General features: G+C 37.8%; 1 protein-coding gene across 1 annotated transcript in view; it reads right to left on the bottom strand.

Moving 5' to 3' along the window:
- Positions 1-21,958, bottom strand: part of BRAF (B-Raf proto-oncogene, serine/threonine kinase) — a 60,092-nt gene that overhangs the window by 8,402 nt on the left and 29,732 nt on the right. The window contains exons 7-15 of the mRNA XM_027666698.1: positions 15,516-15,675; positions 13,853-13,889; positions 9,467-9,603; positions 8,587-8,704; positions 8,035-8,119; positions 5,487-5,663; positions 4,047-4,093; positions 3,338-3,456; positions 2,470-2,601 (exon numbers count right to left, since the gene is read on the bottom strand). Coding sequence (XP_027522499.1) covers positions 2,470-2,601; positions 3,338-3,456; positions 4,047-4,093; positions 5,487-5,663; positions 8,035-8,119; positions 8,587-8,704; positions 9,467-9,603; positions 13,853-13,889; positions 15,516-15,675 — 1,012 coding nt within the window. The remainder of the gene's footprint in view (positions 1-2,469; positions 2,602-3,337; positions 3,457-4,046; positions 4,094-5,486; positions 5,664-8,034; positions 8,120-8,586; positions 8,705-9,466; positions 9,604-13,852; positions 13,890-15,515; positions 15,676-21,958) is intronic.

Here is a 21,958-nt window from a genome sequence, read left to right as displayed (position 1 = left end):
TTGAAATTGCCAGATTTCTTAGAGCAATGCTAACCTATTCAGTACAGAGAAAAAATTAGATCTTTCCTCCTCCTCCTCCTCCTTGGAGAGATTTCTGTGAAACCTGAACACTAGTAAATGGTTACCATTTATAGCAATAACCATCCAAGGAACGGTTCTTCAGTGTCAAAAACTGTGACAAAAACAAGAATAAGCAACTTTGGCAGGAACAGAATGTCTAAAAATAAATATTCTGTAAAAGGAAATATTCTGTTTTATAAATCAACAGCAAGTTCACGCGGAAAGGTATTTTAAGAAATACATGGACTTCGGATATTAAAACCATTCAGCTTTTAAGAATAAATTCTGCCATATACTTTTCCAACACAAAAGTTCATTCCTGACATCTGATCACCCTCCCCATCCCCAAGAAAACCACAAAAGAAAAAGAAGTACTGTCTCTCCTCTGTAGAAGAGGAGACAGACAGGTTTTGTATTTTTACAGTAATTCTTTGTACATGGAAGGCTTATATTTCACCTAAGGATAAAACTTCAGCATAAACCAAAGTAAACTGATAGGAAGCAGGAAAACAAAACATAAATATGGTTAATGGTCTCTCGTATACATAAAAAACCCACATCAAACATCATCATGTCAAGCCAAAGTCAAATGCAATGTGGTTTGAGTACTGCAGTTGCACTGACACTAAAAAGCCCTTCCAAACTAGCTAATCAAAGATCCATTCATGCTGCAGCAGGTAATCACTGCCTTTTCTGAACACTCAGGCAGACCCAGCAGGTGTGTCATACCTTCTATCTAATGAAGTGTAGCTATTTCATATCTTGACACTGGGGAAAGAAAACCCTCAGAAACCCCTCACATCTCAAGCATGCCATTCGTGTTATTTATACTAACACAGTCCTGGTCCTTTTTCAGCTTTCTGCTTCAGTCACATCTGTGTTGGCATCAAAGAGGAATATAAAACTCCCATATGGTTTCTTTAGAAATCTCCATGTGCTAGAGCAGCATTTCATAGTAGACTTATGTACCCTGTCCCTTACCTCTGCTGCAATGAGACTTACCGTGATCTGTGTTAATATTTTCTAAATAATTGCACAAGCTGAAATTATTCAAAATTCATTATTTATGTTTCAAATACTCTCTTTACAAATAACATAGGGATTAAACTTTTACTTTGAACTAGAGAAAAGAGATTATCCCTACAAGAACAGTCTAGAAAAATCTATTATGGTGAGAGGAACACTGAGGTGTAACAAGAATGATGCTTTGTTCACTAAGAATCTTAGTTGTGTCATAGTAGCTGAATATTTACAACTTTGGAGACAACAGACAAGGAGTGGCAAAACTCAAGACATTAGATCACATTGTATATGGTGGCTTCACTTGCATTTTAAAATTTGTTTCAGCACTTAATTGTAAGCACCTACATCACTGGGTTCATCTTTCAAATCTCAAAAGGTAAAGACAAGACAATGTTAAATACAGTTTTTAGAAGGCTGGATCCATCTGGCCAGGAATCCAGACATCTCCCTTCTTTAAAAAGGCAAAAACAAAATTATAAAAAAAAAAAGAAAATTATAAAGGAGTCACTCCAAATTTGATGAATTGGGATGATCTGTTCTGGCAGATATGGAAGCAGCCTTATAAAATGGCATTCACAGATGAACGTTGCTATGGTTGCAGTTCTCAAGTACTGACAGTGAAAAAACAAGAGATGAGGACACAGAAGCAACATAAATACATCACTGCTTAGACACAGAATAGTTCACACCAAAGATCTTGATGCATAGATACTATTTTCAGATTAGACAGAAATAATGAATCAGGTATGCCTTCCCAAAGCACCTAACCCATGGAGATATATTACAGGCATGTGGTACCATTAAGACTTAAGGAATACTTGTTCACAATTAAGTAATCTTCTTACAGGATTCACACACTCTGGAAAGTCATATACTCCATCAAGCAGGGTTTGAGAAACGCTGATTTCCTGAAATTCAGTTAGATGGTGCATCCATTTCTCAAGATCGAAATGAATACAAAACATTCAGCGACATGACTGTTGTTCTGTCTTGTCCTTTAGCTGCACTATTATTCCATGCAAGTGGAGGGGTGGGGTGGGGAGGAAATAAAGAGGAATAACAGAACACACGTATAGAGGATCATTTCGCCTTTGCAGAACTACTCTAGACTAGTATTAAGTAACCTGTTCTCTCCCTAGTGAGTATCCTGGCAACCAGTTCAGAAGCTGAGAATCTAAAAGTAAAAAAGAACACAAAAAATACCTCAAGAGAAGTAAGTAAATTGGTGCTATGTGGCTGAGGCAAATTTAGAAAACGCAGAAATGTCATCTCACAACATCAGAATAGGAAATATCAATCACACAACACACCAGAAAGTGCACTACCCAAGGCTGAATTGATCTCTGTTTCAGGCCACAGTTGACTGAAGTCAATCCCTTCCCTTACCTGGTCCCTGTTGTTGATGTTTGAGTATGGTAACTGTCCAGTCATCAATTCATAAAGAACAATCCCAAATGCATACACATCCGACTGAAAGCTATATGGGTTTTTATCTTGCATCCTAATAACTTCTGGTGCCTGTATCATAAAAGGGAAGAATTAGTTTTCATTTCTCTACGTCACACTGCACCTCACATACCAGGAACAAAACATGGACTTTTCCAGAGTACAAGTGCAAGGCCCACTCTTCACAGGTTACTGGGTGCTAATACAGAGTGGGTGCTGACATGAATCTCATAACCCATTGCTTCATTTTAGTTTGGTGATCTCTTTATTCCTCTATGACAGAACAAAATTACCTTGGCCAGGTTGAGAAGACATTTGGAAACTAGGATTATAACAACACTGAGAATAATGCCAACTAACAGAGCTTTAAGTTTTTCCAGGGAGAAAAGGAGAAACTGGAGTTGTACAGGAGTTGTTCTATGGAATAACTATGCTTGAATTCTTAAAACTTAAGAGTATCTTACTTTCAGCTGAGCTAGTTCCTCTGCTCCTTTGCAGAATGTTTTGCATGGCTTTTCTCACCTCCTCAACACTGGATTAATTATACCCTTTTTCCTTAGCCACCATTTTCTTTTCAGTTTAAACCTCAGAATAAAGGATAAAGACACTAAAATTTTTTTGCTGACTACTGGAAAACATATGCTTAAAGTACAGTTGAAAAGTATTCATTTAGTACTTCATACTACTGCTTGTCTTTTCCAGCTTAAGACAGCATGTGTATATCAGTGTGCTGGAGGAATAGTGTAGAAATTTTGGCCAAAGGTAAATAAATTTGTTGAAACAAACTCACCACTTCCCCTTTACATACCATCCATAGAATAGATCCAGACAACTGTTCAAATTGTTGGGATCCACTCCATCGTGATTTCACTGTAGCTAGACCAAAATCACCTATTTTTACTGTGAGGTCTTCATGAAGAAATATATCTAAGGAGGAAATGTTAAGGGAAAGCAGACAAGCAATGCTGGTACTGTCCTACTGTCTCCAAAAACAGCTACAAATTTGCAACATACACATGACAGTTTTTACCACTGACCACCACTGAAGAAGGTTTCTGTGAAACACAGATTCTAAGCAGCCAGCATAAGGAATTATGCTACTTAAGGGTTACATAAGTAATGACTGGGCCAGTGCTGAACAGACCACGGCCAGGTGGCTTTCCTGAAGTGCCAAGTACTTTCTTGAAATGCCAAGTATGAGGAAAGCTGAAAATATTTCATGAGTGAACTGGCACAATCTTTCATTACATGTAGAAACCAAAGGATGCAAAAAAACCCCGAAACCTCCTATGTTATTGCAATGAAATCAACAGACACCGTAGGCATCCCTTATTTTGCTGTTACTGCTATTACTCCTTTTACTATTGATAATACCCCTATCACTCAGTGAAATTTCTACTTGGCAAATATTTATACATGAACAGCTTTTCATATCATTAAGTTAACCTCTGGCAGAAAAAAAAAAAGGAACCAGGAATGCTGTCACATTCCAGAATTACATCTCTGGGAAAGGATACTATTACTCTTGAGGTCTCTGTGGATGATTGACTTGGCATGCAAATAACTGAAAAGGAATATCATAGATTAGGTGGGTTAAATAATATTTCACTAATCAGCAACTCAAAATTCACTGTATTACTGAAACACAAATTCTGTAGATATTCAAACTGCAAGGTAGTAAAACTTCAGTTACCAGTGACAGTTTTTGCAACATTGACAGGAAAAACAAACCAAAAGCATAATAAAGCTTAGATTTCCAGCTCAAATCTGATGATGCTGCTCAATGAAAAAACAATTATGCTCCAACTTCTGCTTTTCAACTCTAACTCAATATTCACAATAAAAACAACTTCAGTAGTTTTTTCACATTCAGTGCTGAAAGTTCTGCCTCCCAGCCTTAATGGTGACTGTCAAGACCCTTTGCAGGCTAGTCACAGCTTTAGGTAAGGTGTTTCTAAATGTGCTTCCCAGTGTCAGTGAGTACTCAGGTATGCTGACTGCTTTTAAGTACAAGAGTGGAAAAAAGATCCCTTGCAGACTGGATAAATAGATGGCAGGGAACACAGAGGAGAGTACTTGCCCCACAGCACAGATATAGCCTAAATTAGGCAACCAGTCTCCCATGGCTCTTTGTTTAGTCAATGAGATTGGCACAAAACTCCTGGAAAAGCCCCAATTTCTGTCTCTGCTTTGAATCATGCTCATAAAACAGTTTCTGCATCTCCACTACCTACAGATGGGGCCTGGGGAGATGAGCAGGCTAACAGAAGGCTAAGGCTGGTTGCTGCAAACACCTCCCCACCTCTTGACTGAAAATGTAATAGAATACTTAGTAGAAAAATGGCACAATGAACTGCAATCATCATAGTGGTTTTTCAGCTGGAGGGTGATTTCTCTGATCTTACAGCAGTGCTCTGATTTTGACAGAAAACATTGTGCTAGTTTTGTAAATTCTAACTCAACAGTCCTCTATGGCAGTAAAGATTATTTACAATCCTTAGAACTAAATCTGTATGTTTTCTCCAAATATTGAAATCTGTTATTTAAAGAGCTATGATACTTAAAGAAAAAGGAAAAAAACCTCTGATTCTTTTTGCTAACAGGGCTTGGCTGTCTGCCTTGTGCATATCTTATGGAATTCTGTCCTTTTATTCACAGGGTGTTTCTTTTTAAACTATGTTCTACCTCCTATCATACGATTATCTGCATTATAAAGTTTGTAAAGACTCTACTATTTAAGACTGTATTTTCCTATGTTCTGAAAAAAGCACACGAAGTCTATTTTACTCATCAGACTAATAAACACTTCACCAAATGCTTTGATGATTGAGACAGGACCCTGGGCTCGGCAAAGTGAGCAGATAACCAGCCTTATTTGCCAATGTCAGCCACAGTGGAAAGGGGATAAGAAAACTTTGCCCCAGAGCTCGTTTTCAGACAAGTAATATGATACTTACTCCATGCCTTGTGCAGTCTGTCGTGCAATATCAATTAGCTTGATCATTTCAAATTTGGTCTCAATGATGTGTAGATGGTGATACAAGCTGGACCCTTCACACCATTGTGTAACAATAGCCAACTGGGGTTTTGTTGAATAACCCATGAAAAGCAGGATATTCACATGTCGTGTTTTCCTGTTTAAAAACAAATAAAAATGAGTAGGAAATCAGGCAAAACCCAGGCAGGCCTATCACAGTTGACAAATATATTTCCAAACAGAAGCTGAGTCAATCTCAAGTTTTACTAAGGTGACACGGTAATCTCTTGCTAAATTCAGTTTAATGAATTATTCCAGACATTAGCTTTTCTGATCATAATAACATGGAATAACTACTTTGAGGTAAGCACGGCCTCCCCCAGGCAAGCACCTTAGCACAGGACTGCTCAGAAGATACTGTTTCCCCCAGGTCCCCATGGATGGAAATGGGTTTGCAGGCAGGTCTGCTTTTGTGTGATCTTAGTCCAGCCACGATATGTTGCTGTCCATAAGGATCCAAAATGAAGTTCCAGTCTCAGAGGCTTCCAGAAAGGACAACTTTTTTGTTTGTATACCATCAACACACTTCCTTGACAAGTCTTCAGTTTTACTTAGGGCTTTTTTTGACAAGAATTTGCACTCTCTATGAAGCCAGCATAAAAGAAAGGACGGAAACAGGTATGAAAACTGTTCCTCAGCAAGGTTATGATATGAACTTGTTTCCAAACAGCACTTTGGAGAAACGAGTTCACCACAGAGATTTGACCAGATTAAATCAAACCTATTCCAAAGATGGAGCAACTCCATACAGAAAAATTTCCCAATGAACAATGCAAAAAGAATTATCTCAGTAGATATCCCAGTAGATTCAAGGCCAGAAAGCATCCACTGTGAAATCTGAAATGTTCTCCTCACCCTCCAGGACAAGTCAATCATGTTCTTACTGCCATCAAACAGACAGGAAGAACTACATACCTCCAAACATATCAAGGAGATTTTACAAAGATGAGGCCCTAAGAATTATGGAGTATTTCCTAGCTTTCCCAGGGGCTGAGGAAAAATAAAGGCAATCTTCTTCCAACACAGCTTGGTATACTAGAAGGCAGTCAGCTCTCTGCTGGTGAAACCTGACAGATCAAGCTTAAAACCTGTGGTAGCTTATTAAGTCTCTGCTTTGGTGGAAGATGGCAGACTCTTATTATGTTTTGTTATGTTAAAACACTAACATGGGAGCCCAGAGTGTGAACCTTTGTCCTTGCAGAAATGCAGACCAGGACAGTTCTACGCTATGTGACTGTGCCTTTTTCAGGTTCACGGATTTGTTGAGTGCTGCTGAGAGTAACTGCTGAGGGAACAAAAAATATGCAGCTTCTTGCAAATCTGGCAAAAAATCCTTGCAAAAAATGATGAAGCATAATGGAAAAGGCACAACGACGGGTAAATCTGCCTTGTCTGGGTCAAAGGATAGAACAACTGACTACGTAAACGCTGAAACCATCAACAACCAAAAAGGTTGGACTCCAGCTATGGGAGTGCTGGCACAAATCTGGACTAGCTATGAAATATAAAATTTTTCATTTCATGAAGTTCTGTCAAAATTATGTAAAAAAAATAAATATCCAAAGCACAAAATCTGGACTAGCTATGAAAAACAAGATTTTTGATTTCACAAAGTTCTGTCAAAATTATGTCAAAAAATGAAGATATATCCAAAGTACCATACCACAGAAATGCCTCTACTTCCACAGTTAAGAACTTAGAGTTTTTGGAACTAACATTTTCCTTGGGAAAAAGGCTGACCATCCCCTTTTCAGCATGTAACTTACTGGGGATGTTTCTGTAGCACAGGCACCCAGCTCAACACATCAGGTTTCCAGAGGCAAAAACCTTCTTGCTATTTTGTTTTTAAAACAGAATTAGGCTCAACAATGCTCAAGATTGTACTTGGATGCAATGTTCTTTCCCAATAAATATTCTATCATACTATGTTGATGGATCCTTTTTTAAGAGCAGAACCCAAAACAAATACCTCCCCTGAGAAACCACAAGCAGTAGACACGAGAAAAGGAAATCAAGAAGTGATTTTATGAGAAATACAATTGAAAAAAACCTCAAAGAGAAATTAATGCTACTGAACAGAAACTATTAAACAACAGATAATGTGGGCAGTGCTGCAGCTGAAACCCAACAATTGGCGTGTTCTCCTTCAATCTCAAAATGTGAATGTGTGGAAAGAAAGGCCTACAGTTCACACTTAGGCTTCACTGTGCCCTGGGGGCAGTATAATAGCAAAAACCAGTCCTGTCTCGAGTGTTTTGACATACACATATTGACAACACAGGTGTGCAGACAAACACATACAGGGGAGGGAAGAACTAGCAGCGGATACAAAGAAATAGTTATTTTTTCTGCCTGAAGTATCATCACGGAGGAGTAAGACCAATGTGTTCTAATGGAAATCTAAAATTCAGTGATTAATGAGGCACAAATTTACACGTGTTATTTTATGCCATTAAAAATAATCTTACCTGAGCACTCCTACTTCATTTTTGAAAGCCTGTAACTGCTGAGGTGTGGGTGCCGTAACATTCAACATCTTCACTGCCACATCACCTTTAAAACAGCAATTTTTAGTAAGTGCCACTGATACATATTCCTCTACTGAGAAAATGCTATATAGAGCATGAAAAATACTCAGGTTCCCTGTTTTCTAGCTTTCATGAAATAAATCACTAAAGTAAGTAAATACTCAGTGAAATGTAAAACCACTGTTCTTACTTCACTCTGAGGAATCCTATCCAAGCCAAAGCTATTAAAATACACAATTGAAATCCTCATTCGTCAAGATGGATACTTCGACCTAATAACTAGGTTTCATCTTTACTCTCATAATGCCTTAATTCAGAATAACATGGAAGAGTTGAGCCTCTAAACAATATGAAGTCCTTACACTACTTACTAATTTCCAAATCACATTTACTGCCCTTCAGTGGACTCTCCCTATTACGTTCCAGCTGGGTGACCCCTGGCAGGCAGCGTGACTTGCTGAAGAATAACTGTTTGCCATGATGGCCACATACCATGCCACTTTCCTTTGTAGACTGTCCCAAATGATCCAGATCCTATTCTTTGTCCAACTGTGATCTGTCCATCTGGTATCTCCCAATCGTCACTTGAATCCCGTCGACCAAGAGTTTTCTTTATATATAGGCAAAACCAATAAAGAGTAAAACAAACAAACAAACAAAAAAAAATAAGTGCATTAATGTCTGTAAAAGCAGCTCCTTTGTTAAAGACTTGGTATCAGCATTTCATATCATTAAAGTCCTAAAAAACCTTTTTTTTTTCAGGTATTGTTTTTGACTTTTTAAATCAGCCATAAACAAAACCTCAGGACACAGCTACACCAAATTAATTCCTGGCATGAAACATTTGCCACAGTTTTCTGGCAGCGTTAAAACCAGAAAATATTACGAAACTCTTACCAAAAAGAAAGTCATACTTATTTTTCAATTCTTATTCAATCACAATGTTAAATTGTGAATTTAAAAAATGCAGATATTTTTATGCATTGTTATATAAAAATTTGTTACATAAATTTGTTACTTTCAAAGTTTATGAATCATGGTGGGAAAAGTTAAGCTGTTATGTGAAGGGAAACTGGCATTACAATATGAAGCACACCAAACATTTGGGTGCAAGGGAGTAAAAGTGAGTCTGGTCAATTATTTAAGTGATTTACATCTCAGTCCCACAATTACTTATTGGTTCAAAGTGGTTTAAAAGTGGTTCTCTCACTCCATTATTTGCTGGTTTAAAGTCCTTGATCATTGCCATAGTCATCTTCAAAGTAATTCAGGTGGCTTGGATGAAAGAAAAGTGAGAGGAACACGATTGTGTAGTATTTCTATACTACAAATATCCCACACTACAAATAAAAATAGCTGATCTTTTCCTTACCATTCTATTTCTGTCTTCTGAGGATGAAGATGATTTCCTTTCCCGCTGGGGTCCTGGTGATTTCTGTAACGCTTTCACATTGGTTAGTGACCCAGGCAAAGAGGCAGGAGGTGTTGCAGACAAACCTGTGGTTGAGCCTAAATTTCAGAAACAGGATAATTTTATCTATAAGAATCCAGCTTACAAGAATGCACTGATATCAGGTGCAAGAACTGTGTTTGAGATGCAGTATCTCCAAACATCAATGCAAATGTTAAGAGGGAACAAACATATCCTAGGAATATTGTCCTAACACTAGATTAGCACTCGAGTCTCAGATTTCAGGAAGAGACAAGTCTATAGCAAACATCCCTGTACAGATAGTCCCCAGTCTCTTGTTCATGAATTATCAGAAGGACAGTGTCTTTTTAAGTAAGAAAAAAATATTTTAAAATGTATTTTTTTAATTCCATCGGTTTCCTTGAGTAGAAAAGTAGTAGCATTTTAGTTAGCAGCATCTACCTCAGAGATTTCTTGTACCTAAGCTTTTAGAAACCCGACAAATAGCTGAAATACTGTACTTTGGAACCAAGACAGATTAAATGCAAATAATTGAAATGTTTTCTAGTTGAGTCTCCAAGTGCCACCTGAAAATCATTTGGCTGTTTTAAAGCTATCTGTTAGCAGAGAGCTCTTATTTAAAAATAAATATTACACTGTAGAAAGGATTAAAAAAGAACAAGTACTTTAGTTAGCTACTTGAAGCTTATTCTATGAAACACAAAAAGAACAGTATGTCTGTAGCCTGTATGTTATCTAAACAAATCTGTGCAGGAAAATGTCACTAAGAGAGCTGTTTCAGAGCCCCAATGGCCCTTTACAAATAGAGCACTTCAGCTAGACACTGCTTTTTAAAATACACCACAATTATTCGTAACAAGGTTATGCTGACCCTTCCAATGCAAAGGACATGAAATAGGGTCAACTGTTAATTAAATTCATGCTGCTCTGCTAAACAATGTATGTCATTGTACAAGACCTCTAACATTACAATGCTTTCTCTCACATTAGTGCTCTGGAAAGCGGTGGAAGACAATACTCCTCTTCATATTCTTTCAGCAACCCCCTTCTTAACCAAGAAGTGCCTCCTAATATCAACTTGAGTTCAAAAACTGACTTTGTGGCTTTTAAAACTGTTGCTCAAGTTCAGTCATTCAGTGCATGCTAAATTATCAGACTAAATACCACTGTCCTCACTGAGCTAAAATCTATAAATTTAGAAGTGGAAGCACAAAATAATGACATACAAACACATCAAAAACGGGACACAGCATCTGTAAACTCTGTCCCACATGCTAAAGTAACAATAATGATACATATGGGGTATCCTAACTACAATTACAATCATCTGGAAGTCCATCCTAACAAGACCTGAAGGAAGGACTTATGTTTATGTTACAGCCACTATACTGTCATAAATTTATTATATAATTCATCATACATACATGGCATTAAATGTATGATGTTTCCAGAACATAAGCAATTTTCCAAAAGTTTACTGGGTTACAGACTTTCTCTGCAACAGCAAAGCTCTACTAGAATGCGTTTTCTTTTGAGGTAACTAAAGTCTCCTGCTTGATTTTAATACCACAGTATAGAAACACTAGCACAATATTCACCCTTCACCGAAAATGCTTACAGCACATGGCAGAACATTGTAGTTAATCTGTTCATAATAATACCAGATGGCCTGTTTTCCAAGTTATTAGAGTAGAATACTTCAGATAATTTTGGACTTAAGTCAATAGCTTGGACTCTGAAGCTGTATGTAACGTATTCCATTCTGTAGCCAGTTTGCTTGTTGGGAACACCTGTCTTCTTACAAAGACTTCTGGAAGAACTTTACAAGTTCATAAGGTGAACTGCTCTTGATATATTCTGAAACAAAAGTCTTTGAAACAGCCAAGATGGTAGCATTTGAAAACCACACTACATGCACTGAACTGACCATTTCTACACGTATACGTATAGAAACAAAAAATTTACATTTCATGCTGTTACTCAGTAGTTGGTTTCTTCAGCATATAAAATCCCACAGAGTTTTTTCAGGATTTTGTGCAATACAACAGATCCATTGACAGCTTAAGGCCTGAATAACCCCCAGGGTCAATGACGTGAAAATCTGTGTTTTTTACATAGTAAAGGACACAAATACTGTTTCAGTGGAAATCTGCTAACTAAATAAAAACTACATGGTCTAAACCATCTAGGACCCCAATGTGATGTCAACAGCACATTCTCAAAATGAAGTATTTGTTGAAAGTTGACATAACACATTACTTGAAAACCTTGCGACCTAACAAGATATCAATGGAAATGTTTGTAATTCACATTTAATTTCCTAGATTATTTCTCAAAACAAAGAATATCAAATATAGAAAACTGTTATAGCACTGAACTGACTTAAACTGAACAGTCAAGGAAATTCTAAGTTAAGGACATAATTTTATCTTTAAAATCACTGCAGTGCAATCCAAGGACCTTTGGTTAGAAAAATTATGCTAAGGTCCACAGAAAAACCTCAACTATGAAATTCCTTGCTTTTGAAGATTTAAGTCAGACTTTATTTATAGTCATTTTCAAGCGTGTAAAGGTGAAAGTGAGTATGTGTGAAAAGCACATTCAAAGCATTCCAGCCAGGCCAAGCAAAAAACAGAGGTGTTTTGATAAACTCACACACTTACATACACACGGTGTGAGGGTGAGGCACAAACAGCATCTGTGGTTTTACTTATTTTGTTTGGGTGAAAACAAGAAAGAAGAGCCCAACTACCTCTGAACACTGGGCCAGGCTCAAAATCAAACACTATTTCACTGGGGACAGAATGAAGGAGGGGACTGGGAGTCCGGGATTGGTATTTCCGAAGACAGCGCATCAGCTGGTTCAAAGGGGCTGTTAGAGAGAAAGAGACGGGCAGGCAGAGACAGAAAGACAGACACATAGAAGAAATGAAAGAAGTCATGGGAAATAACTAGGATGCTTTGACTCCTATTCATAGATTGCTTCTGAACTTTGAAGGAAAAAAAAAAAAAAAGTCAATTACTAATAACACTGTTTCAGGACCGGGAATAGCCAATTGTTTTCAGATGCCAAACAGACAGTTTATGATCAAAAGTTAAAACCAACATGATTGCACAACATTTAAATGCTGGACAAAATGGGCAAAACTGTGGAGAGCCACACCTATCAACACATACAAAAATACCTAAAACTGGTAACTTTCAATTAGTAAGCTTGCAGGTTTAAAGGAAATTTCTTTTTCAAAAGTGTTCTGTTGCTGGCATAATTAAAGACAGCTCCATCAAACACAATGCAGTAGGCAGGTAGCATTCTACCAAATACCAGATTTGCATGGGACAAAGAAAGTCAGTGACAGCCCACAAAACAAAATCTTAGAGATCAGGAAAGAGTGCACTAAGGTAATTCAGACCTAACTTATGGCTGAAGCAAGTTATAATTAGTAGGAGACAACTGTGTTACTGATTTAGAGTTGGAAAAACTGTCATACGCCTGCCCTACTTACTACTTCTTTATTTCCTATAGTTTTATTTTATTATTATATTCATAGGAATATAATACAGCACATAAGAAGCCCTACCTGGACTTCAGAAGCCAGTGGGAGAAGTGACTTAACAGGCCTGTGCTCAACATGTAAAGAAAAATAAACTTTCTGGTACTAGTTCTGACTTAACTGTGAATTAGGGCTGCGCATTACCGAAGGAAACACAAAAAAACCTGGCTTTAGTGAAAGGTCCTAAGAACCTGCTTCCAAGAGTAGCACAGGCATGCAGTACAGCAAAGCAGCAACTTCAGCGGGGCAGAGGGGGAGAAGAACTGGAGTATTTTTCACACTGCTTTAGGATGCAGCAGTTCATATGGAAGGCCCGTCTACCACCTCGATGGTTTTCAATAATAAAACCCCCCACTGTTTCCATGGGTGAAAATGTAACAACAGGTGTAAAAATCTCTGAGAGAGACTTGGGAAGTTATAGTGTATCTGTGTGCAGCCATGTGAGTTAATGTGTCTGTGTGTGTGTGTGTGTGTGTGTGTGTAAGAGAGAGAGAGAGAACAAAGTGAGAGTGCAAATTAATTTTAAAACTAAAAAAACTAGATAATACTTCAAAACTTTTTCTCCTTCCATCTCCCCCGCTCCCAGAATGACCAGCAAATGACTCAAATCTTCGTGAGACAAATACTAAGTTCATGGACAAGCAAATGTAAATTCACTTTTTGTTCTAGTCATATTTTCCTTTGTGCCTGTGTTTTGTAGAAGGAAGTAGGGTAACGGGAAGGGACAGAGTGGTTGTGTAATTAAGTGTAACACAGTAGTTAAAATGCTACTTACCTCCCTCTCCTCGTAAACCCTGGTCTCTAATCAATTCCTATAAAAAATTAAAAAAATAATCTGTATTTAATTTAGGTATTAACATTTAGATTCTGGAATCAATTGATATTGATCAATTTGAGAATCCATAATGTCATGTGTTGTCCATGAAACAAAAGTGGTTTCCTATTCTGATTTAATAATAGCAGTGACTCCAAAGAACTACTTATAACAATTACTAAACTTCTCAAAATCAGTTGCTCTAAAACAGCATCTCTCAGTAGTAAAGTGAAATGTACACTACCCAAAATAGATGCTGACATGAAAATATTGATTTAAAAATAGAGGTGGCCAAAATGTGTGAAGAAATATTGAACTAAATGTTCTAGTTACACTGTTTGTGGCACAAATGATTTGAAGTGTCACATTAGAAGCTGGGACATCAATTTCCTGTACTGAGGTACATCAGTCAGACGAGTCCTGCTTCATTTTTTCTTAAAACAACACAGCTGATTTGCATAGCCAGGCGCACTCTGTTCTTCTCAGAAATGACTAACTGCAAAAGGTTTCCTTTGCTTGCAATACACTGTGAACTGAGAGTATCTTTTGCAACTAAAAGCAAACTATGCTAAGGACTTTCTAAAGAGAAGAAAAGCAGAAAATTCTAACAGTTTCCTTCTGTATTCCAACATCATGGAGCTTTTTTTTTTTTTTGTTACACAATTATCTTTGTTCCCTTTTTTGTTACACAATTATATTTGTTCCCTCATACACCTACGCTGCTGCTGAAGGCACTGGCTATGCCTCAGCTGCACCAGTGCCATATATCATATGTAAATGTCTACACAGCCACACTCTTAAAACTAACACTTCACCTTTTCATCAGCTCACATGCAAAACAGATTTTGTGCCTCAGTGTCCAGGCAGACTGCAAGACTATTAATCTGACAAATGAATAATTTCTAGAGAGCAGACTTAAGGGTAAAATACGAACTGTGTGTTTTAGCAAAATTAGAAAGCGGTTGTCGTGATCAACATTTTGAAAGGTTTTAACTGTCCTTACACTAATATCAACCACTATTATTAGTTACATTTCACCATTCAGAGATTTCAAAAAGGTGGAAAATGAGTTAAGTGTAGCTGTTTCTGAACACTCTAAAAGAATGCTCAGAACAACATATACTGGGCTCTTGAAATCCTAAGGTACTATCGGTATATCTGAACTCAGCTTAACTTAATAATTCAATTTTCTTCAATGCCAAAAATGTTACTTGGAATACAAATACTAAAAAACCTCTATTTTGCATAAGAATGTGTTTAACACACAGAATGGCTTGCAAGGGTGGTTACCAGCTAGCAGCTAGCAGCAAGAGCCTTGGGATTAATTACACAAAAAAAAAGCAGTGGTTTGGGGTAAAATGTTTATTTGAAAATGAAAAGGACAGGACTGTCAAGAAGCAGTTCTCCTTTTGAAGAAGGGGTTATTTGTGTTCTTACAGCTCTCAACAGCAAAAATAAATCTAAGAAAAAATGAAAAATGAATGGTCCTTGAAGACTCTGATAGACCACTGAGGATTAGCTTAGAAACACAGCACTTGTGTGCACATGATAAACCTAATGCACTGATATTCAAAATGAACACATCAAATCTACTATTCTTGATCTAATTGTTATTAATACTTACATCAATATTGACTGGCTCAATTGTATTGATGTGGACATTGGGAGCTGAAGAGGATCGGTCGCGTTGCCCAAACTGATTCCGATGGTCTTCATCTGCTGGTCGGAGGGGCTGTGGGATTGGAATGGATTTTGAAGGAGAAGGACTAGGGAGAATTGGTGGTCTGAGAAACAAAGTCAAGGAAAAAGAGGATTTAGGTCTACAAATGGCTTCAAACACTGCATAGTGGGTGTGGTAAGTCCTTTTCAACTATAATAATACATACATAAAAAAACTGATCTAAAGGCCTGAATAAAAACAATTTATAATGAACGATCTCTACTCCCTTATGATCAATTGCAACAACTCTCTGCTGCGTAAACTACCTAATTACATGGCTGTGAAGTGTTCTGAGTTAAAACAAAACAAAAAACTCTACCATGCCATACCAAACTAGTAACAATAAATCCTGATCTGAAAAATTCATGTAGCCCAACATGCACTGCAGATAGAAAGATACTCTGCAGTTTCCTCTGAGTCAGTGCAATACACTCTTTAAAATGGTAACCCATCAAGAACCAAAGATGCTTAACATCTCACATCAATTTACAGTTAGAAAATGGCACAAAACAAACTGTATGGATAGGATTATTGATCAGCAAATATAGACTGAAAATTACATATGGTCATTGAACCTAACTGATTAATAATATGACCAATTATTATTGATACTAAAAATAACATGGCCAATGTTGATGTAATAAAAATCAACATATCACCTTTTAATCTCAACCTGTAAGTAATAACTTTGAATAGTGCAACATTTCAAATGTTATTTACAGTGCAATAGTTAGGCAATGCAATAGGTTTGACTTGAATGATAAGCATTTAGACTACACAGACAAGATTCTTGAAGAAATTTAAACACCGGCAGTCATAAACGTAGATTAAGTCTTCCATTTATTGTATAATGAACTGAATATTTAAAAGACAAAACACCTCTTGGTTTTTTGTTTGTAAAAAGGCAGAAAGTCACTTCTTTGGTTATCTGCTGATTTTGTTGAAGTACAATAAATTGGCAATTATCTCTTACTCTAGTCAAGGTCAGTCCCTGTTAAGTCTAATGATTCAATCTAATGGATATAAGGCAAAAGGTCAATGAAAACATTTGCCAGTTTTGTCAAAGAAAATTTTATGTTAAAGTATATATGGCATCTGACAACAAGGTTTTTAGGAGCGAGGGTTTTTCTTGCCAAGTTCTAAGAGAGGAGTCCTCCACCCATTCAATGACTCATGGATTAATTACTATGCCCACAAAGGCAATGCCCAGGGAGAAGCTTCAGAAATAAAACACAGAGCAGCATACAGCAGCAATAGGTCCTGGAGCCACCTCCTATAAGTAAACACTCCTTGGCCTCTCCAAAGGTATTTAGAGGCAACTAACATTTTCAACAGGATCTCTTGGCATTTTTTAAGAATCAGGTCTGCTTTAAACACTACTATCCTACCTTTCACTGAAGAGTTTATGTAGTTTGGCACTGGTCCCAGAACTCAGTGCTATCTGTATCCTAAGGACTTGTCATCTTTTCCTTCCTAGCCGACAATCTCACAAAATTGAGATTGGCAAAACAAAGCTCTTGTGAATTAATGCAAGCAACAGTCTAGTAAGTCTTGTAGTAAAATACATATGTTTGGGAAGTGTGGCAGGGAAGAAGAGGTAGGGGGTTTAGCCACGCTAATTTTTCAAAAACCAGTTACTTATTGTTGCATGACAGAATATAAATACTGGGAATGCACTTGGTTGACATTTTAAGGTACTTTATTTTCATGTTAAGGCAAGTGTGTCAGATGTTGCACAAAAAAATATAAGAAGTGTAAAAAGTGTCTCAGCCAGGTCAGTACTGGCATTGTTTGGCTAGCTAATTCCTGCTCAAACTTCCTGAGAGTTCTCTGGTAATAAGGAAATTAAGGGAGATGTGTAAGAACATCCCACAAATCATTGCAGTAGGAGTGAGCGTGAGACACTATCTGAGCTCTGCCACATGACGAGGACAGAAGCAACCAGATTTTCTGTGATCATCAGTAACACAACAGAGAGAAAACCAGATTGAAAAAGTATTGTTTCAATTACATCCTCCTTTGAGTCATAAATGGTCATCTGCTGCTTCTGTATTTCTGGGCACAGGTCACCACGTCCATCATGTTGCTAGCACAGATAGCGTGCTATGTCACACATATTGGAAAACAATTTTAATAGCTTTTTCCACTCATTAACTGGGGGAAGTCCAGATCTTTAGTAAATAATTACAGGCTGATAAAGAATTCCCCCCCTTTTTTTTTTTTTCTGAGTCTCTGAACTATTATTGTGAGGGTTTCCGACACCAAGAATCCAGAGAGGGGAACCTCATAAGTACTTAGCCATGTGCTCCATCAGAATTTTATTATTGGGTGTCCTTGGGACACTTATAAAAAGGTAAGTTATTTTTGCTAAATGGGAATTTTGCTTGAAAAAGGGAACTAATGAAGAGAAAGACACAACTGGTTTGCTGGCCAAGATGGCCTACTGAGATCACAGGCTCAGAGGTTATACCACCAGCTTCTGCCTCTGTGTGGCAAAAGCTATATCTTGATCTGCATTGAGATCTTGATCTATCAAAGCACATTACCCCCAAAAATACAGCAATCCTCTGAACTACCAAAAGCCTGTTTGTACAGTATTCCTACATTTTAATTGCTCTAGAAGAGCAGAAGGGACACTGGAGCTACAAGGACAAGCCATCATCATTTGGGAAAGGGTGACATTGTCTATTCCAGGCCAGTCCCAAAACTTGTTCTGTAGGCTATGAAAACACATTGGTCAAAAAAAAAATAAAATAAAAAAATCAAGAGGACCAGAACAACTCCTACAAAGAACTGTTTACTGTGACATACACGTACAGCAGGCTGAGGCTTAAAGGAGCCTCAATCTGAATACCAGGATCTGAGTTTCTGTTGTTCCTGTGGACCTTGTGAGCTGTTTACAGTCACCCCCCTAAAGGAGACCTTCTACAAATAAGATCAATATTGGAGTGGTTATACTACCTCATCTTGACCACTTTCTCCCAGACTCTTAGACGTGGGCATTCCTTCAACAATGATTCTCAGCTTCTGAGACAACAGGGTGATAATTGCCAAATCTCAATTTAACGTTATAACCTTTCCTGACAATATGACCAAACTTTTACCTTGGACCATGTATCTGAGGGAAGTACATTGTTCCCTCCCTTTTTATCAAGACAGAGCAGAAAGAGGTTTTGTCAGGAGACAAGAATAACTGAATATAAGGTTAAAATTTTTATACCCTTTAGCAAGCATAGTAAACACCAATGGGTCCACAGATTTACTATTCCACAAAACTGGATCCACAGGAAAGAGTAAGGTAACTCAGAGAAGTGCCCACGCATGGTACATTACATATGAACAAGCAATTTTATAAAATCATATACAGTACCTCCACTAGATTTAGAAATTGTAATGATATAAGTTAGTTCACTTTACAAATACAAAAGAAGATTTTTATACAGATTTTCTGCAATCTCCTTTAACTCATCAATGTGATGTTTCATAAATGTTTAAGAGCTGGTCTACTCAGGAAAGATTTTTCTTAAAATACGTTTGTTTGGGCTTCAAGTTTTTTTGCCCATACTTTTATTTGCTGCAGTTGGGCAAAGGCTTAAACTGAAAATTCAGTCACTCCAATTATGAGGCGTGTGCCAGTTCCTTTGTGAATGGACTGAGATCTTCCCTATTCCTCTTCTAGCCTGAACAAGTCCATCTCAGTTTAGCCACAGGGCTCAGTGCTGTATGCACTGTTCACCTGTAGGTTGTACAGTCATACCTAGGCCAAATCTAAAATGTGTTTTAAGGCACTTTTTTTGATTAATTTTGCTTACACCAGAGTATGACTGGATTTGGTTTTTGTTACTGCTGTTAATGAAGAACACAGTGCACTTCCATTTTCAGGAAGCTTCTAAAGACTGCTAAGGATCTGGGATACAATAATATTTCAGCTAGTGATTCAATTATCATAGTACTCCACAGATATTGCCAGAACACATATTTTTTTTCCCAACTCTGCAGCCTTGAAATATTCAATAACCCCAAATCAAATGGAGATTTGGAGAAAAGGACAGCAGTATCCATTTGTAACTACAAGGTGAAGATCACTCTTGCAGCACCCTTTGAAGTCAGTCTAGAAGTAACACGAGACACTTCTGTAACAGTCATTACCTCATAAAAATCAGTGCAGTTTTCTATACCATGATAACTTGTTTTCATCCATGTTGGCTTGTAGGTGAAAAAGAACTGCCAGGATTATCACAACCGTGTGCATTTATTTGTACTGGCCCTTGGGCCCAGATCAGAGCTGACAAGCCTAACATTTCCAAAAGCTTCCTACACCAGGGGTTATCAAGAGAATCACACTGCTGTCATTAGTCCTCCAAACTAGGTTTCAGTTCACTAGCGTGTTTTTCTAATAAAGTTTTGGAGAGCAAGAGGTTTTCCCCTCCTGTTGTACAGGTTAGAAGCAATTTTTCTAAAGATTCTGGTACCAGACCTTTTCTGCTCAGCAAGAATGTGTATCAAGTTGTATTTTGTAGGAACTTTGGGAACATTTACATGGAAAGGCCTGGAAAAGATTCGGACAGCATTTTTAGGGGAAAATTTGTTTTATGAAATAAAACACAAAGCTTTTGCTCACTTAAACACCACGGGATCTAAATGCCATTGTAGTACTAAATACAATATTCTAAGACTGTGGCTTTGCTTCCTTGGCTTTTCAGAAGCTTTTCTAGACATTTAAATATCTTTGGCTGAGGCAGAATGATCAGTGAACATTTGGAAGACAGAAAGGAAAGCAGAGGTGTTTAATCACAGGCTGGAGCCTGCTCAAAGGCAGGGACTGGCAAGCTTCCAAGAACGGTGCACCAGACATTCCCTCTTTCTTCCTCCAACTTAGAAGATGAAGCATATTGGGAAATGTTGTTTTTCAAAGAGTCAAGATGTTGCCAACTTGCCTACCAGCAGCGTTCTGCCTGGAGCAATGCAGACGTTTTTGGCTTTTACCAAATGCAACCTGCCCCTGTGCTATTCCAAGTGTGACCACATGCCCTCTTACACCCACTCCACAGGTTACTTACCCTGCCATAACACCTGCCTCATGTGTGTGCTGAGTTTTGTCCAACATCACAACATCTAAGAGAACAGATCAGAGTTGAAAAAGACAAGTTTGGAATATTCTGAATGGCTAATCTCTCCCTTATGTAGGTATTTGAGATCGAGGGAACTGGGTTCACAGAAATTCTGTGCTTGTATTTTACGAGCAAAGATACAGAAGAAACTTTATGACAGTGCAATGAACAAAACAAATACAATGTATCATATACAGTTTGCTTACTTCAATTTTATTACAAATGGCTCTTATTAGGAAGACCTACACTTCTTGTACTTCTTTCCAGTTAAGTGCAGATTATAACTAAAATGGTTGCTTTAGCACAAGAGGAGAGTGCAAATGGAAAGAACTAAAATGGGACACAAGACCTAATGTGGAGGCTGGATACACTTTTATAAGGGGTTCAGAGATGTGCAAGTGGGACCGTATGTGCTCCCTCATCTTTGGGTGGAACACCTGGAGGGACTGCCTAACGCTTTCAGTTGGAAGAATGAAAGGCTACAGGACTGGATTGCTTTAGGATGTTACACATGACCAAAGTGAAACAGTTCTCCAGCATGTTTAGCAGCTTTTGCATCATGTCCAATGGTCTTTTCCTTTATGTCCCTTTCTCTTTCAAACTTTTCCATTTGATCCCTTGACAATGTCTCAGCATGTCACACACGCCTTTGCTCTCGAGCTTGTCTTGCAACACAAACTTCCTTTCCTTGAGCACCTTGCCTGCTGCTGGAATCCCTTCACAAGGCTAGAGATGAAGAAGGATGTTTGCCTTCTCTTTCCTCAGGTTTACCAAACGATTAGTAACATCCCTTCCTCTGTGGGCTGAGCCATGCAAGATGCTAGGAGAACAGAGAAATCAAAGGAACAATTATTAATCTAGTAAGCGTTATTAAAGCGCTAGTTCCTCATATTTTACATCCCATTGCTCAACTCTCAAATTTCAATCCCTTATTCTCCTCCCAGACAAGATAATCTCAAATGGCAGCCCTTTTTTTTTTTGTTCCACTTGAGCTGTTGTCCCATATTGCAGCAATACCCTTTAACAAAACCACAGGTAAGTACATGTTTTTATGGAAAAGGTCAGCTTTTTAAATTCAGACAAATTAATCTTTCCAGAATTATGTTTTTAAAAAGCAGAGAAGTATTACTAAAGAAAGGCAAAAAGATACCTGGAAAAAGGTATGGACAGTGCCATATGCTCATATAATAACATCTGAGCTAGTTCTGGAAAGGAAATACTGCACACACAGATGTT

The sequence above is a fragment of the Corapipo altera genome, unplaced genomic scaffold (assembly GCF_003945725.1).
Source record: "Corapipo altera isolate COAL_440 unplaced genomic scaffold, ASM394572v1 1, whole genome shotgun sequence".
NCBI lineage: Eukaryota > Metazoa > Chordata > Aves > Passeriformes > Pipridae > Corapipo > Corapipo altera.
The sequence above is the reverse complement of the archived record's forward strand: the minus strand, read 5'-3'. Positions and strand labels throughout refer to the sequence as shown.